General features: G+C 47.5%; 1 protein-coding gene across 1 annotated transcript in view; it reads right to left on the reverse strand.

Moving 5' to 3' along the window:
- Nucleotides 1-222: 222 nt before the first annotated feature.
- The window catches only part of LOC142293071 (uncharacterized), a 137,444-nt gene continuing 118,675 nt past the window's right edge, over nt 223-18,991 (reverse strand). Inside the window, exons 11-12 of the mRNA XM_075337807.1 lie at nt 13,884-14,006; nt 223-360 (exon numbers count right to left, since the gene is read on the reverse strand). Of these exons, the coding sequence (XP_075193922.1) occupies nt 289-360; nt 13,884-14,006 (195 nt within the window). The 3' untranslated portion in view covers nt 223-288. The remainder of the gene's footprint in view (nt 361-13,883; nt 14,007-18,991) is intronic.

An 18,991-nucleotide genomic window follows, 5' to 3' on the forward strand; every position in this document is an offset into this window, starting at 1 on the left:
CAGCTCCTCTTCGCTTCATCAGTGATCCTTCCTTGTCTGAGGCACTGACTATGATGACCATATTCTTTCTAAGTTCACCAATAGCTTTTTGTTGAATAGAAGTCAAATTTGGACTATTTAATCAACAAGAATTAGGAGCAGTGCTGACTTTATGGAGTGCTTAAATTCTGTTTTCAGTACTAGTTGGAAATGATGCAGTGCAGTGACTCATAGTACCACCACATTTTTATTTTCTTAGACAATATCTTACAATAACACAACATTTTTTAACTTTTCATATGTTTCCTTTTATTCCTGACATCTCTTCATTGGAAAGATTTGATTCAAGTTATGTTGCTCTTGAAGGAGTTTCAAAGAATCCTAAAATGAGAACCATTATTGATGTAAAATATTATGTTTCTGTGAACCTAAAATCTACTTACATTCCTAATAAAGATAGTAGAAGAGTTCTTTACAGTCAATTATCCTACAAATATGGAAATAGGATTAGGTGGGAAAAGGTATCAAATTGAATATAAATGTTATATTTCAAAATTTATTTCATACTTTCATGCCATTCTTGGTTTTAATATCATTTTTTTTCATGCTTAGCACAAATAGATCAGTCAGCTGGTCCCAAAAGTTGGATATAATAAGGATATATTACAATCTATAGATAAAAGTATTGGGACACTAAGGGCCGCTTAACACGCTGCGATATCGTTACCCCATCGTTTGTGCAACACAGGCAAATCGTTGCCCGTGGCGCACAAAATCGCCCGGACCCGTCACACTACTTACCTGCCTAGCGACGTCACTGTGACCGGCGAGCCGCCTCCTTTCTAAGGGGGCGGTTGGTTCGGCGTCACAGCAACGTCACTAAGCGGCCGCCCAATCAAAGCGGAAGGGCGGAGATGAGCGGGACATAACATCCCGCCCACCTACTTCCTCATTACGGGCAGCCGCAGGTAAGGTGATGTTTCTGGTTTCTGCGGTGTCACACGTAGCTCTGTGTGCTGCCGCAGGAACGACGAACAACATCGTCCAAGCACCAGCAGCGATAATTGGGAATATGGAGTGATGTCACCGATGAGCGATTTTGAACGTTTTTGCGACGATTCAAAATCACTCATAGGTGTCACACACAATGATATCGCTAAAGCGGCCGGATGTGGGTCACAAATTCCGTGACCCCAACGCGATGCCTTTAGCGATATCGTAGCGTGTAAAGCCACCTTTAGACATAAAATTCTACATGAGCTTTTAAGACTTTCATTTCTAAATCTATAGGCCTTAATATAGAGTTAGTTACCCCTTTGCAAGCATAACAGCTTCCTCACTTCGGGAAAGATTTTTATAAAATTTTGAAGCGTGTTTGTTGAAATTTTTGGCCATTCATCTAGAAAACCATTTGTGATGTAAGCTACTGATGATAAAAAAGGACCTCTGCCAGTGGCATAAATAGAGTTTGATGGGCCCCAATGCAAAGTTTAGACCTGAGCCCCTCCTCCTTCCATGCACCGACACTCTGGGTATGGGATAATGACACCGACACTTGGCTCTATCCCTCAGAACCCAGATTTCCCATGATCTGAAATCCCTCTTTCTGTCAGCACCCACCTTTCCTATGTTCTGATATCCATCTTGTCCTCGGCACCCAGCTTCCCCATGATCTGCTACATATCTTTCCCCTCACCACCTAGCTTTCCCATATCAGAGCATGGGAAGCTATGTGCTGAGAAAAGTTGCATAGCAGAGCATAAAACTTTTCCATCCCATGCTTGTATCTTTGTCCCCCTGGTATATAGTTCTCCAAATACAATAATGGCTCCCACATAGCCTTCCATATAGTATAAAGGGTCCCACATAACCCTTTATATATTAGAATGCATCCCCATAGTCCTCCATGTATTATAATGCATTTTCCATAGTCCTCCATGTATAAAGTAGCCATCATAGCCCTCCAACTATTATAATGCAACTCCCATAGTCCTCCATGTATTATAATTCACCCCATAGTTCTCCATAAATAATGCACCCCATAGTACTCTATATATTACACTGCATCACATAGTCCTCCATATATTATAATGCACCCCCATAGTCCTCCAGGTTTTATAATTCAGCCCCATAGACCTTCATATTGCTTTATGCAGCCCCATAGTCCTCCATGTATAATGCACACCTATAATCCATGTATAAGCTGTCCATCATATTGTATCATACAGCCCCATACTCATCCATGTATATTGCACCCCTATTGTCCATGTATAAAGTGTCCTTCATATTGTGTTATGCAGCCGCATAATCCTCCATGTATTATGGACCTCTATAGTCCATGTATAATGCATCCCCATAGTCATGTATATGGTGTGCTTGATATTGCATTATACAGCCCCAGACTCCTCCATGTATAATGCACTCCTATAGTCCATGTATAATGCAGGGCCATAGACCTCCATGTATAATGCAGCCCCATAGACCTCTATGTATAATGAAGCCCCATAGACCTCCGTGTAAAATGCAGCCCCATAGACCTCCGTGTATAATGCAGCCCCATAGACCTCCATGTATAATGCAGCCCCATAGACCTCCGTGTATAATGCAGCCCCATAGACCTCCATGTATAATGCAACTTCCTAGGTCTGTGGCCACAATGTAATCACTGATTAAAAAAAACTAACAACAAGTCCTTACCTCTCCGGTCAGAGCATCCTCCCATCCTGCGCTCTGTGCTCTGCAGTCTTAGCCCAGCAGTCACACAGTGGTGACAACACTGCGCTCTGCTGCCCTAAGACGTCGCGCGCAGTCACAGGGGGAGAATAAAGAAGCATTGCGCCGCTCTATGCTTAATCATTGCTGCGTGTGACTCACAGGCCATATAGCGACCGCGTGGTCTGCCACTGAACAGCACAGCTCACAGAGAGGAGCCAGCTGCTGATCTGTAGGGCGGGCACCAGGCCCCTAACCTGCCGGGCCTGGTCACGATGGCGACCTCTGCGACCGCGCGATACGCCCCTGGCCTCTGCGTTCTAGTTCATGCCAAAGATGTTCAGTGGGGTTAAGGTTAGTATTATGTGCAGACCAGTTAAGTTGTTCCACACAAAACTAACCCAACAATGTCTTTAAGGACTTTACTTGGCTTTACTTGGTTCACTGGGGAACAATCATGCTAAAACAGAAAAATGCCGTCCCCCAAAGTGTTCCCACAAGTTGGCACATGATCCAGCAATAAAAGGGGAGCAAACTGGGCCATTGACCATAGACCACACCCTCCACCATGTTTCAAGCAGAAATTGTAGTGATAATACAAGTTCTGTATTATCAAGGTAATTTTCAAAGTTAAGACTGCAGCAGGACCATTGGTGACATCACAGTCATGTGACCATGATGTCATCAAGGGTTATTTACATGGCAGAAGTTTAGAGGAACTGAAGAGAAGACAGTCTAGTTTGCCCTCTGTAGTGTGTGTCTATGTATGTACTGTAAGTATATACATATGTATGTGTTTGCTATATGAATATATATATGTGTATGTGTGCTGTATCTATATACATGTGTATGTGTCCTATATGTCTGTTTTATGTATATTTCACCTGCTGCACATATGTGTCTGTGCTGTGGTAATACATATGTATGTGTGCAGTGTGTATATACAAATGTGCATGTGTATACTGTATATACATGTGTATGTATTTGATGTGTGTATATACATTTACAATGCCTTGAAAAACTATTCATACCCAGTGAACTATTCCACATTTTTAAGTATAGCTACAGCTGTTCTGTGAAGGCCTCAGTGGTTTGTTTGATAATATTAGGAATCAAACTGCATCATTTAAAACAAGGAACAAACTAAACAGGTCGGGGACAAAGTTGTGGAGAAGAGTAAAGCATTGTAAAGTTTAAAAAAAAAATAGCCCAAGATCTGAAAATCTTACAGAGCAACATTGAATCCATCATGTGAAAATGATGCAAAACTGCAAACCTACCAAGAAATGGTTGTCCACCTAAACTGACATCCCAAGCAAGGAGGTCATTAATTAGAAAAGGTCACTGTGGAGTAGCTGCAAAGATTCACAATTGAAGTGGACAAATCTATCCACAGGACAGCTATCAGTCATATACTCAAGCAAATCTGGCCTTTCTGAAAGAGTGGCAAGAAGAAAGACATTTTTGAAACAAGCCACAAGTAGTGCCATTTGTTGTTTGCAAAAAGCCAAGTAGAAGAACCAGCTAGCATGTGGAAGAAGGTGCTCTGGTGAGATGAGACCAAAGTAGAACTTTTTGAGCTAAAATCATTATGTGTGGCATCAAATTCACACTATACATATGTATTAAATATGGGGTCTATTTACTGGAGAACTCCTTGGCACCCTTGGGTCCACTTCTGGAACGTACTTCTTGCACTTTGTAGCACTTAGTACTTTGTTGGTATGTATTATACATCCTGAAATTTCTGGACTTGTTTATCAATGCAGCCACTATTCCCACTACAAGGGTATTATTGTCTACAGGAGATTCAGATTTTATTAACTGCTTTTGTCCGTGTGATGCCTGGGTGCTTGTACCCATTACATTTTCTTATGCATTGTATTCTATATATACTGTTTGTGATTGTCTTAGTCAGTCCTTTGGGACTTTTTATGTGATTGTTCTAATAAAATGTGTATTTTTTATTTGACCTTATAACTCCTTGTCCTTCTGGTTTATACCCCTTCAAATATGGTGGTGGTAGCATCATCATGCTGTTGGGATGTTTTTCTGAGAGGGAACCTGTCAGGTCCCAAATGCATTCTGAGCTATTTGTTCTGTTGCCTACTACCCTCTTCCTACCATCCCTTTCTTGTAATATTGTGGAATATGAAAGTAATAAAAAATGTTTTATTAGTTACATATTCACTATCTAAATGAGCAGGGTCTCTTGCCCCATGGGCGTCACATCGCCCTGTGGGCGTTTGCTTGTATTCCGTGGTATCATGCCCCTTTGGGTGTGATACCATGGATTTACATGTGCGACGTCACCATCAGCGTCTTCAGCTCCCGCGCCTGCGTACTTACAATTCCTGCAGCCGTCATGAGGGTGCTTGCATCTATGCTTCAGATGCGCTCTGTGCATCTGTGCAGGAGTCTTCTGTGTATGTGCAGAGCGCATCTGAAGCAGAGAAGCGAGCAATCTGATGACTGCTGCAGGAATGGTAAGTGCGCACGCGCGGGATCTGAAGACTGATTGTGACGTCGCACATGTAAATCCATGGTATCACGCCCACAGGGGCATGATACCACGGACTACATGCAGACGCCCACAGGGCGATGTGATGCCCATGGGGCTAGAGACCCTGCTCATTTACATAGTGAATATGTAAGTAATAAAACGTTTTTTTATTACTTTCATAGTCCACAATATTACAAGAAAGGGATGGGTAGGAAGGGGGTATTAGGCTACAGAACACCCTGCTTATAGCTCAGAATGCATATGGGACCTGACAGGTTCCCTTTAAGCAGAAACTGAAGTTGATGAGATGATGGGATGGAACTAAATACAGGACAATCCTGGGGGAAAACCTGTTAGAGGCTACAAATGTCTTGAGACAAGGGCGTAGATTCACCTTCCAATAGGACAATGGCTCATACTACCAAAGTTACAATAGTATGGAGCACTACCATGCTCACTCATCACTAGTGACCACCTTTCACTGCAATTACTACAGCACTACCACTCAAAATGCTTGTTACGAGTACCGAGCAGCGGTGCATGGTGGTGCTCGCTCATTACTAGTGGTCATTAAGGATGATCGAATACCTCAAATATTCAGCTTCGCGAATATCCGACAAATAGGTCGCCGCTACCGTATATTCGATGCGCAATTTAAGTCTATGAGAAGCCCGAATAGTTCCGAATAGTTGTTATGGTTATTAATTAATAGTTGGACTTACATTGCGCATTGAATATTCGCGAAAAGTCGAATAGCGGCGACCTATTTGGTAAATATTCACAAAGCCGAATATTTGAGGTATTCGATCATCCCTAGTGGTCATATAAAGAATTGACTCAGGGGAGCTGAGTACAAATGCATGTCACAAAATTCAGATTTATATTTTTTAAATATTAAGAAAAACATGTATCATTTCGTTCACACTTCACAAAAAATTGTTGTTTTGTGTTGCTAAATCATATAATAAAATCCCAATAAAATACAATTTAACTTTGTGTTTAAAGAGAAAAAAATGTGGAAAAGTTCACGGAGTATGAATACTTTTCCAAGCCATTGTACATCTGTGTATATACATGCATATGTACAGTGGGGAAAATAAGTACTGTACTTTTCGTTTTATAAGACGCACCAATTATAAGATGCACCCCAAATTTAGAAAAAAAAAAAGGAAAAAAAATACAGGGTCCATCTTATAATCTGGTGCTCTCTTACAGGAGGAGGGGTGGCAGTGGTGGTGGAGCAGGGTCACAGAAGGCAGGGGCGGTGGTAAAGTATTGCGATGCTGCAGGCGGTGCAGCAGGGTCCCTGTCCCAGATACTCGGTGTGGGCCCTGTGAGACAGGAGGAGCATCCAGAAGCTGTCAGCGGTGCGAGCTTCAAAGAAATGGTGCCCGGAGATGGTGCATGCGCAGATGGAGCTAAGGGCTCAATGACAAGCCGAGATCTCATCTGCGCATGCACCACCTAAGGACACCATTTTCCTTAAGTCCGCTGTAGGGAATCAATGGGCCGGAGGTGGCGTGTGCACAGATGAGATCTTGAGTCAAGAGCTTCATCTGCACACGCGCCGACTCCAGGCACCATTATTTGAAGCCCGCACCGCCAACAGCAGTCCCTGCCTCACCGCCCACAGCAAAGCGTCTAGCACCAAGCCCGCAGCACAGCCCACCGCCCGCAGCACAGCCTGCTGCACGCAGCACAGCCCGCCAAATGCAGTAAGCCTGTGTGGCGCCCCTGACCTGGTCAGGCACCACTGAGTACTGCACCCATGCTGGGGACAGTACAACACAGGTAATCCAGAAGGCTGACGGGGGTGTGGAACACAGGCGCATAGTAATCAGCTCTCACACATGTACCCATGAGAGGACCCCTGGGGATCCCAGGAGGGGGAAAAGCCTTGACCTTCACTGGAATAGTGGAGGGGGCCAAAAGCCTCCATCTCCTCTCAAGGGGTGTGGTGGAGAGTCTGGTTGCTAGGTGGCGTAGGCAAGAACAGGAGAGGAGGAGCAGTGAGTCAGTTAGAGGAGAACTCCAGAGGGCTCAGTGAGGAGCAGACCTGTGGGGCTGTTGCTGTCTAACAGCGCCCGCGCAGTGGCTACAGACGGGGGAGAACGGTCAACTAGGAGTGCTGCCTGAAAGCCAGCTTCAGCTAGAGAGTGCACGGAGTGGGAAGTAAGGAGACTGCTAGAGAGCACCAGGCCCAACCGGGCGGCAGATCCCGAAGCGAGGATAGATTCACCTTTCCCTGCTAAACCTGCCGGTGTGGGGCTCTTACAGCCCACACCACAACAACCAAAAGCCGCAGCCACGTAACCGCAAGTAGGGCCCATAGGTCACAGGAGGCAAGAGGCTGGAGTGGCCTGGCCCGGGGAACAAGCACACGGCAAAACAAGAAGGGGAGAGAGGCTTGGAGCATCTTCCCTGGGTGACCCCCATAGGGACTCAAAGTCGGGGTCACCCCAAACCACCAAGGGCTAAGGAAGGCGAGTTTGTAGTCACCCTCATACAGTCAGCCGGAAGGATACCTGGTTCCCACCTGGTTCATCCCAGCTACGCCGGGTTACTCACCCTGCCACCTGAAGTGAGTAAAAACCCTGAAAGACACTCTGCCTGTGTGTGGTCATTCTGCGACTTGTGGTACTACAGCTTTACAAAGGGCCCTGGGGCTTGCCTCACTCTCAGGAGGCTACTACACCCGACTGCACCCACCATCAGCCCCAGGTGCCTCCTAATCTGCAGTGGCGGTCCCCTCTGACCGCAAATCTGAGAGTGGCGTCACGATCAAAACTGAAGATTCCCTACCTGTGACCAGCACCAGCTACGTGGAGTCCCTGAAGGTATGCACTGATACAACACCTGTGGGGCTTCACATCTGGCGTCACGAACAGGATAAGGACTAGACCTGTTCAGACAGGTGACCATGTGCCTGGGCGGTCCGCTTGAAAAATTGGAAGCGCCGCCATATTGCCACCATGAAAAGCGCGCTGAAAAACAACAGCAGCCCGCGCTGGAAGAAGTTACCGCCCACGAAGAGGTGTGGCTACCCAGAGATCCCCTGCGGAGGTCTGACCTTGCCAGCTATGAGAGTGGAAGCGTCGAGAGACGGCGGGAAGGAAAGGAAGCCACAAGCCTGCTGCTGGGAGAGGAGCTGCTGAAAGAGGCAGAGCAGAAACTGGACAGCTTGTTACAGGAGGCAGCGAAGAGTCCACTGCTGGGAGACCGTGCAGAAGACGGCGCAGAAGAAATGGCGTCTGACCGCAGGAACCCAGAACCAGGCTCCGCTGCCTGGTGGTACCGAGAGCTGGCCCAGTTTTGCAACCGGCTGGAGACCCGGGTCGTGGAGCAGATTCGGGAGGAACGGATGGAACTGCAGGAGATGACCGCGGCGGTTCGGGCCTATGAAGGGAGAGCTGCGCGCCGGGTGTCAGGCGGGACGGCGACGACGCAGACCCCAGTGCTACCAACAACGGGTGAGTCGAATGATGCCCCGGCCCGCGCAAGTGCCCCGACCCCTGCTGCCACGTCCGCGGTCCCTGAAGAGGCGTCCGGTGCGGCGACGCTGAAGCAGGCCGCAGCCACGCCAGGTGCGGCCCTCCAAGCCCCAGCGGCTGCAGCGATGCCCTGCTCGGCCCACCAAGACCCAGTCCCTGCAGCGATGCCCTGCCCGGCCCGCCAGGACCAGGCCGCCGCCATCCTGGGCGCGGCCCGCCAAGACCAGGCCGCCGCCATACAGGGCGCGGCCCGCCAAGCCCAGACTGCTGCAGCGACGTCCAGCCCAGCCTGCACAGAGCCCCCTGCAACAGCGACACTGATCCAGGCCGCCGCCATGCCAGGCGCGGCCCGCCAAGACCAGGCCGCCGCCATCCAGGGCGCGGCCCGCCAAGACCAGGCCGCCGCCATGCCAGGCGCGGCCCGCCAAGAAAAGACTACCTCAGCATTTACCCCGGCCTGTAAGGCCAGAGCAGACACCGCTCCCCGGTCCACAGAGGTCCCTGATAGGCAGCCCACGGTGGGTGAAGACCCTGCATATTGGCAGATGAGGGCTGACCTGGAGGCCAAATTTCCACAATGGTTGGTGAGCCAGTACATACCCCCTCCGCATACCCCAAAGAGTCTCCTGATAACTCCTGCAGCAGCTACACCAAGGAGTCCCCCACCTGGGCCGGCTGAAGAGCATCCATCCCCGGAACTGCCACAGCTGGAGTGCCAGGAAGAACTAAGGGGGAGAGGAGGCCAGGAAGCAGAAGGGTTGACTCCGACTCCAGTGCCACCAGTAGCAGTTGTGTATTCAGAGCCGGAAATGCTGCCATACTCCCGCTGGGACGAGGAGGACCTGACCCCCTCTGCAGAAGAAGAGCTGCCTAAGAGCTTCACCTGGGAGCCCACAGGCATGGATCCAGCCCGCAAGACACGGCGCAGAAGAACACAGTTTGCTCCAGCACCACAGTCTCCAGAGCAGAGAGCAGTCACCGCCAGAGACCTAAAGGAGAAGCGTTTGTTGAGAGAGTCCAAAGCCCAGGCTAGAGGACCCCTGTGTTATGGCGTAGTGGAAGACTTTAATCTGAAAAGCGGCTATGGATTCATTGTAGCACCAGGAATAAAAGAAGGGATATTTGTAAACCGCAGAGATGTGAACGCTCATCTGCCAAGAGGACACCCTTGCAGAAATCTAAAGATGGGAGATTCCGTTCAGTTCACCCTGCATCAAGGCGAAAGAGGATTGTATGCTCTGGACGTAACGCTATGTCCCAACAAACCTTATAGCCATCCCATGCTACAAGAAAGACAAGAAAGACAAGAAAGACAAGAAAGACAAGAAAGACAAGAAAGACAAGAAAGACAAGAAAGACAAGAAAGACAAGACAGAGATAAAGAAACGGATACAGAAAAGGAATCAGATGCAGACCAAGAAAGGAAAGACACAGAACCTATAGATGAGGCAACCACAGATGAAGACAGAGACAAAGAGCAGGAAAGTCACAGGTGCCAGTGCCCAACGTGCCCTCGCCCTAGTGAAAAAGAGGAGTAAAGTAAAGTACAGAAAAGAAGTACAGAAGTTACAGTTTTGGAAGTTTTGTTTGCAACGTTAAAGAAATGCGCCCACAAAAACTATTGTGAGAAATAAACTTTAAGGCTATGAACTTGCTATAGCCACAAACTCTCGCAGTGTAAATAGTTACACCAGTGGCACCACCACCAGGGCCAGCCTGTTTAGGGGCTTGGCTCGTCTGCAACCAGGAGGAGCCCGTCCGTATATAGGGCCTTGGCTCACCTGCAACCAGAGAGCACGCCTGTTTATGGGGCCTTGGCTCACCACCACAAAGAGGGTACCTGGTCAGCACCAACTGTGGAGGCCGCCTCTGCATCCTGCCAGAAGAGGCTGAAGGCGCGGATCCACCAGGCCAGGTATACCCTGAAGACCACCAGCCCATGAAAGCCGCCTCTACATCCTGCCAGAAGTGGCTGAAGTCGCGGCCAACGTGAAAGGGTTTTGGGTGGGTTAACGGACTTGTGGGTGGAGGGTGGTGATGTATGGTACCTGGTGCTTTTAAAAATGTTTTACATGTTTTAATGTTTTATGCATTTTAAAAATGTTGTCTTGCAGCCCGAGGACGTGCTGGTGATAACTAAGGGGGAATGTGGCGCCCCTGACCTGGTCAGGCACCACTGAGTACTGCACCCATGCTGGGGACAGTACAACACAGGTAATCCAGAAGGCTGACGGGGGTGTGGAACACAGGCGCATAGTAATCAGCTCTCACACATGTACCCATGAGAGGACCCCTGGGGATCCCAGGAGGGGGAAAAGCCTTGACCTTCACTGGAATAGTGGAGGGGGCCAAAAGCCTCCATCTCCTCTCAAGGGGTGTGGTGGAGAGTCTGGTTGCTAGGTGGCGTAGGCAAGAACAGGAGAGGAGGAGCAGTGAGTCAGTTAGAGGAGAACTCCAGAGGGCTCAGTGAGGAGCAGACCTGTGGGGCTGTTGCTGTCTAACAGCGCCCGCGCAGTGGCTACAGACGGGGGAGAACGGTCAACTAGGAGTGCTGCCTGAAAGCCAGCTTCAGCTAGAGAGTGCACGGAGTGGGAAGTAAGGAGACTGCTAGAGAGCACCAGGCCCAACCGGGCGGCAGATCCCGAAGCGAGGATAGATTCACCTTTCCCTGCTAAACCTGCCGGTGTGGGGCTCTTACAGCCCACACCACAACAACCAAAAGCCGCAGCCACGTAACCGCAAGTAGGGCCCATAGGTCACAGGAGGCAAGAGGCTGGAGTGGCCTGGCCCGGGGAACAAGCACACGGCAAAACAAGAAGGGGAGAGAGGCTTGGAGCATCTTCCCTGGGTGACCCCCATAGGGACTCAAAGTCGGGGTCACCCCAAACCACCAAGGGCTAAGGAAGGCGAGTTTGTAGTCACCCTCATACAGTCAGCCGGAAGGATACCTGGTTCCCACCTGGTTCATCCCAGCTACGCCGGGTTACTCACCCTGCCACCTGAAGTGAGTAAAAACCCTGAAAGACACTCTGCCTGTGTGTGGTCATTCTGCGACTTGTGGTACTACAGCTTTACAAAGGGCCCTGGGGCTTGCCTCACTCTCAGGAGGCTACTACACCCGACTGCACCCACCATCAGCCCCAGGTGCCTCCTAATCTGCAGTGGCGGTCCCCTCTGACCGCAAATCTGAGAGTGGCGTCACGATCAAAACTGAAGATTCCCTACCTGTGACCAGCACCAGCTACGTGGAGTCCCTGAAGGTATGCACTGATACAACACCTGTGGGGCTTCACACCTGCAGCATGGCCTGCCGCCCGCAGCACAGCGCCCGTCTGGAGTGGTCTGTAATTTTGTATCGCAGGTACACTTCAATTGTGACAAAGAGAGTAAAAAAAAAAAAATCAAGAAAATCACATTGTATGATTTGGAAAAAATTAATTTGCTTTTTATTGCATGAGATAAGTATTGGATCACCTACCAACTAGCAAGAATTCTGGCTCTCACAGACCTGCTATTTCTTCATTAAAAAGCCTTCTTACTCTGCAGTCTGGGGCTCCATGCAATATCTCACGTCGTGGGTTAAGGATGATTCTGAGAAAGGTCAAGAAGTAGAGCCCAGAACTACATTGGAGGACCTGATCAATGACCTGAAGAGAGCTGTGACCACAGTCATAGATTAGAATCCTGCAGGGCATGCAAGGTGACCCTGCTCATGCTACCACATGTCTAGGACCGTTTGAAGTTTGTTAATGACCATCTGGATGATCCAGAGAATGCATGGGAGAAAGTCATGTGGTCAGATGAGACCACAATAGACGTTTTTGGTATCAACTCCACTCGCTATGTTTGGAATAAGAAGGATAAGTACAACCTCAAGAACATCGTCCTAACCTTGATGCACGGCTGTGTAAACTTTATAATTTGGGGTGCTTTTCTGCAAAGGGGACAGGACGGCTGCACCCTATTGAAGGAAGGATGGATGTGGTCATGAATAACAAGATTTAGGCCAACAGCCTCCTTCCCTCAGTAAGAGCATTGAAGGACGGTCATGGCTGGGTCAACCAGCATGACAATGACTGGAAACACACAGCCACATTAACTGAGTGGCTCCGTAAGAAGCATTTCAGGGTCTTGGATTGGCCTAGCCAGTCTCCAGACCTGAACACAATAGAAAATATTTCAGGGATCTAAAACTCGATGTTGCCTAGCGACAGTTCAGAAACCAGAAAGATCTGGAGAAGATCTGTATGGAGGAGTGGGACAAAATCCTTGATGTAGTGTTTGCAAACTTGGTCAAGATCTACAGGAAACATCTAACCTCTGTAATTGCAAACAAAGGTTTCTGTAGCAAATATTGTTTTGTTTTTCTATTGTATCAAATACTTATTTCAAGCAATAAAATGCAAATTAAGTATTTAAAAATCCTACAATGTGATTTTCTGGATTTTTTTATTCTGTCTGTCATAGTTGATGTGTACCTTTGCCAAAATTTGCAGACCTCTCCATTCTTTGTAGGTAGGAATACTTGCAAATCATACACGTCACACAGGGTGGGGCCACGGTCTGACTGCAACCAATTACAGACACCGGAACTGCCGGTGGGTGGGAGAAGCAATGAATATGTACGAGGCTAATGAGCGGCCCCGGAAGTAGTGTTACAGCCACACAGGAGACTCAGTGAGTATAACGCTCCTGCTTTATTCCCTATTTTCTGTTTTTAATTTTTAATTATCCGGACAGCCGAATCCATAGCTACATGGGCTGCATGTTTGGGGTCGGTGCACGGATACTAGGTAACCGGTATGGATCTTGAATTTTACAGTCGCTTTTCGCCCATTACCAATTATTTATTCAACTAATCTTTGTAGACAAACAACATTTCAGCTCCTCCATAGATCCATTTTCAAGCAAAAGCCGATATGTTTCAGGTCTATTAATTATGGGTGAATAAATAACACTTTATCCACAATGCAACTAAAATCTTTTAAAAAATTGACCCATGTGTTAAAAAAAAGGTCACCTAAACCCCCCCACTGGATAAAGGAGAAGACCAGCTGGAGAGGCAGTACAAGTACAGAGGAGCTCCAGGGAATGGAAGCTGAGTACGTTTTTTATCTCAGCACTGCCAGTGGCCCATTTTGGAAAGATATTTCAGCAATGGAAAATGCTGTCACGTTGTGAGGTGTATGTCATCTTACCTTAATTGCCTGTACTCTGCTTATCCATTGCATTGCTTTCTTGTCATCAGGATCTTGAGAATGTCTCAAAAGTCCATTATAGGCTTGTCTGAGATGTTTCAGCTCAATTAACACAGCTGTAACCTGTTGTAATAATAAACAGCTTACAGAATGAAGAATCCATAAACCAGAACATATTGCAGTTTACAGTTTGTCCACCCATATCCTGTCCACCGCCATTAACTTGAGAACGGCGGCAGCTATAGGCATAGCAGTGGTGTCTAGGTATAGTAAAGTATCCATGCGCTATGCAATAAAATCACCTATAGCTCCACCTGGTGGAAAACAACGGAGTTAGCATTTTTATCTCAAAAACGGAACGAGATAGAGAAAAAAAAGTGAATTACAAGGTTGTAGAGCATCATCAATTCAACACCTTGCATACAGAAATGATATGATTAGAACGTGTAAAACTCACAAGGCTGCGAACATGAAGCGATACCTCATGGAGACCTTCCTACAAGTCATTGGGTATGGTGACTGCGTAGAGTGGCCTCCACGCTTACCTGACCTGACCCCATTGGACTTCTTTCGGTGAGGTCACATCAAACAGCAGATGTATGCGACCCCTCCACCAACATTGCAGGACCTACGACGACGTATTACAGATGCTTGTGCAAACGTGTCACCTACCATATTGCACAACGTGCAGCAAGATACAGTATGCTGTCCAGAGTCCAGATGTGCATTGCAGCTGACGGTGGCCACTTTGAGCATCAAAGTTAAATGAACGCCATATGCGTGACCAGCATTCAATGTTTTTTTTTGGGGGGGGGGGCATAGGTTTAAAATCATAGCACTTCTGTATGCAAGGTGTCAATTGGTATTGAATTGATGATGCCCTACAATTTTTTAATTCACTTTTTTTCTCTCTCATTCCGTTTTCGAGATAAAAATGCTAACTCCGTTGTTTTCCACCAGGTGGCGCTATAGGTAGTTTCATTGCGTAGCTCATGGCGACTTTACTATACCTAGACACCACTTCTATGTCTATAGCTGCCGCCGTTCTTAAGTTAATGGCGGTGGACAGGATATGGGTGGACACACTGTATAAGAGGCAGATCATCAGTCCTGGAGCAGCCAAGGATTTACCAGGTGAGTGATTGGTTTTTTTTTTTATTTAATACATTTTCTGCAGAATTTTCTAATCTGTATAGAGGCCTTTACTAAACACTGAATGTTTATTAATTCAATATCTAAACTGTAAAACAGTGTATGAAGGTAAACACATGCAGACACTATGATGGATATTTATTAATATTGGAATGCAGACAGTATTCTCCATATGCAGCTATGAAGCCATGCCACCATTTTCAGACACTTTGCAAGGGTTAAACATGCTGATTTATAAATTATGATTTTGTAGTCTATATGAACAGTATTCTATTCAATGCCACGTAAAAGACTAAATAATAAATATATAGTTTATTTTAGTCTGAGTACATCCACAGCCAGGGCTGTATTTGGCCTTCATGCTGCCCTAGACACTTTAAGTGGTCGTGCCCCTTACTGACAACGTAAAACTTTGAGTCTGTGCACACAACATCTATGTAAGGTTGATCTATTCTGTAACACACTTGAAAAAGTGCTAAACGCTATAAGAATGAACACCTGCACTTGCTGCGCATACGTTCACTTTTTTTTAGGTTCTTTCAACAGCCTCAGGTTTTCAAAGACACTAAGAGGTTTTTCAGCTGCTATCGCTTGGAAGTTGCTGTCTAATACTTAATATAATTTCAATAATAAAAAAAAAACAGCAGTCAAAAGATGTTAAAAAGAAGCCAAAAAAAAGAGGCAAACAAATAATATGGAGGAGCAGTCTTATGGGCCCTTTGCACACTACGACATCGCAGGTGCGATGTCGGTGGGGTCAAATCGAAAGTGACGCACTTCCGGCGTCGCTCTCGACATCGTAGTGTGTAAAGCATTTTTGATACGATTAACGAGCACAAAAGCGTCGTAATCGTATCATTGGTGTAGCGACGGTCATTTCCATGAATTGGGAAAGACCGATGTTACGATGTTGTTCCTCGTTCCTGCGGCAGCACACATCGCTGTGTGTGAAGCCGCAGGAGCGAGGAACATCTCCAACCTGCGTCCCGGCCGGCTATGCGGAAGGAAGGAGGTGGGCGGGATGTTTACGTCCCGCTCATATCCGCCCCTCCGCTACTATTGGCCACCTACCGTGTGACGTCGCTATGACACCGCACGACCCGCTCCCTTAGGAAGGAGGCGGTTTGCCGGCCAGAGCGACGTCGCAGGGCGGGTGAGTGCCTGTGAAGCTGCCGTAGCGATAATGTTCGCTACGGAAGCTATCACCATGATATCGCAGCTGCAACGGGGGCAGTGACTATCGTGCTCGGCATCGCAGCATCGGCTTGCGATGTCGTAGTGTGCAAAGGGCGACTTACCCTTGTATCAGCTGCTGGATTCAGTTTTCAATTGGCGGGACCCGAAAATGATTTAGGAGGAAGCAATCCAAGAAAGCTTAAAGTAGAAAAAGGCAGAGGCAAATCCAGCGATGTTCCTCAATGACCAGAAGATGTAAGTAAAATCATATAGTCTTTATTGGAAAAATATTAAAAATCCAGCCAGAGTAGCAGTGACGAAACGTGACATGTTTTGTCACTGCTACTCTGGCTGGATTTTTAATATTTTTCCAATAAAGACTATATGATTTTACTTGCATCTTCTGGTCATTGAGGAACACCGCTGGATTTGCCTCTGCCTTTTTCTACAAAAAGAAAATGCAAGTGTTTTCTAACCTGTCCTCCACGTGAGAATCTCAAAAGATTTGCAGATGTCTATAAGTCATAGTTTGCACATACCATAACAGTTCATATACTGTACCCTTTAGATAGTAGTTAACGTGCCCATGCACAGATTAGAGTTGGCCGAACCCGGAGGTAGACAGGTTCGGTCGACAGTCTGATTGTCGGGGAGATAAGGACCCAGCATGTCCAATTTCGGACTGTCGATCCTTTTTTTCCCTGGGAGGTGAGCACACCACCTGAGATGTCTAGTAGTGTCTGTCTCATAGAGAACACAAGAGCACTCAATAAAGTGAACGCTCCTGTTTATGAGAGAATAAGACGAGATACCTGCCAGCCGAATGATGGGACACCTGTCTATAGTGTATGGGGGCTTTAGTCAAATACTCGTTTGGCTGATGTATGGACTCATTGACACAGCGATATTAGTCTGGCACAGACACCATATAATTATCTACTATCAAGTCTAATAAATTAAATATTGCTACATCTATACGACTACATCACCAGAATCAATCTCAAATCATGACTACACAACCAGAACCAACCTCAAATCACTACTACATCACCAGAACCACCATTGGTACATGAGTTTATCACCAGAACCCACATCTATACACGACTACATCACCAGAACCACCATCTATACACGAGTACATCACCAGAACCACCATCTGTACAAGGCTACATGACGAAAACCACCATCTGTATATGATTACATCATCAGAACCAACCTGAATTCAAGATTACATCGCCAGAACCAAGGCCCGCCCAACATATAATTTTGTGGCATGAAACTGCAGCTCCTAGTCTGTCTTTGACAATGGTAAGGAGATACTAAGGGCGGCGTTGCACATTGCAACATCGCACGTGCGATGTCGGTGGGGGTCAAATCGAAAGTGACGCACATCCGGCGTCACTTTTGACATCGTAGTGTGTAAATCCTAGATGATACGATTAACGAGCGCAAAAGCGTCGTTATCGTATCATCGGAGTAGGCTCCGACTTTTTCAAAATTACGCTGCCGCGACAGGTACGATGTTGTTCCTCGTTCCTGCGGCAGCACACATCGCTGTGTATGAAGCCGCAGGAGCGAGGAACATCTCCTTACCTGCCGCCGGCAGCTATACGGAAGTAAGAAGGTGGGCGGGATGTTTACATCCTGCTCATCTCCGCCCCTCCGCTTTGATTGGCCGCCTGCCGTGTGACGTCGCTCTGACGTTGTACGACCCGCCCCCTTAGGAAGGAGGCGGGACGCCGGCCAGAGCGATGTTGCAGGACAGTTGAGTGCATGTGAATCTGGCGTAGTGATACTGTTTGCTACGCCAGGAATCACAATATATCGCTGCTGCGACGGGGGCGCGGACTATCGCGTGCGACATCGCAGCATCGGCTTGCAATGTCGCAACGTGCAAAGCCCGACTAAGAGTTGTTACCAGCCATCATCAGACTGTGGACCAAACAGGAACCACAGTACTGATGCTGCAGGCAGTAGCACTATTAAACATTTAAAAAGTACATTAACTTTTGGGAGTTATCTTCTAAGGTTTACGTCCATTAACTCTCAGCACATTGGTGTGCCTCTGGATCCTGAGATCCCCATAGATTGCTGAAAAGACCTCTTAGAAGTGCACAACTTAGGAGACAAGACTATGACTTTCACCTGCATCCGCTCTGTGCACTCTTCTTAAAGAAGTTTTCAGTTGTGGTTGGGGAATTTCAGGTTCAGATTCCCTATAAGGCTATGTGCGCACGTGTGCGCTCTGCACTGCACCGAAAATGTGCGCTTCAGAGCGCAGCTGAAAAGCTGCGTTCTGAAGCGCATGGTGCCGGCAGATTCGTGCGCTCTGCATGCTGCCTCTCCCTATAGACAGCATGCAGAACGTGTGAAGCCCCGCATGTGTAGTGTCGGTGCATTACCTTCAGGGACTCCACTTGGATGGAACAGTCTGGTCTTTGTCACAGGTAGGAAATCTTCTATTTGTCGTGACGCCACTCTCAGAATTGCGGTCAGTGGGGACCGCCACTGCAGATTAGGGGACGCCTGGGGCTGATGGTGAGTGCAGTTAGTTGGAATAGCCTCCTGAGAGTGAGGCAAGCCCCAGGGCCCTGTGTAGGTGCGTAGTACCACAAGGCGCAGAATAACTCCACACACGCAGGATGTCTTTCAGGGATTTTACTCACTTCAGGTGGCAGGGTGAGTAACCCGGGCGTAGCTGGGATGAACCAGGCTGGAACCAGGTATCCTTCAGGCTGACTTCTGATGGTGACTACCAACTCGCCTTCCTTAGCCCTTGG

Source organism: Anomaloglossus baeobatrachus, chromosome 1 (genome assembly GCF_048569485.1).
Source record: "Anomaloglossus baeobatrachus isolate aAnoBae1 chromosome 1, aAnoBae1.hap1, whole genome shotgun sequence".
Classification (NCBI taxonomy): domain Eukaryota; kingdom Metazoa; phylum Chordata; class Amphibia; order Anura; family Aromobatidae; genus Anomaloglossus; species Anomaloglossus baeobatrachus.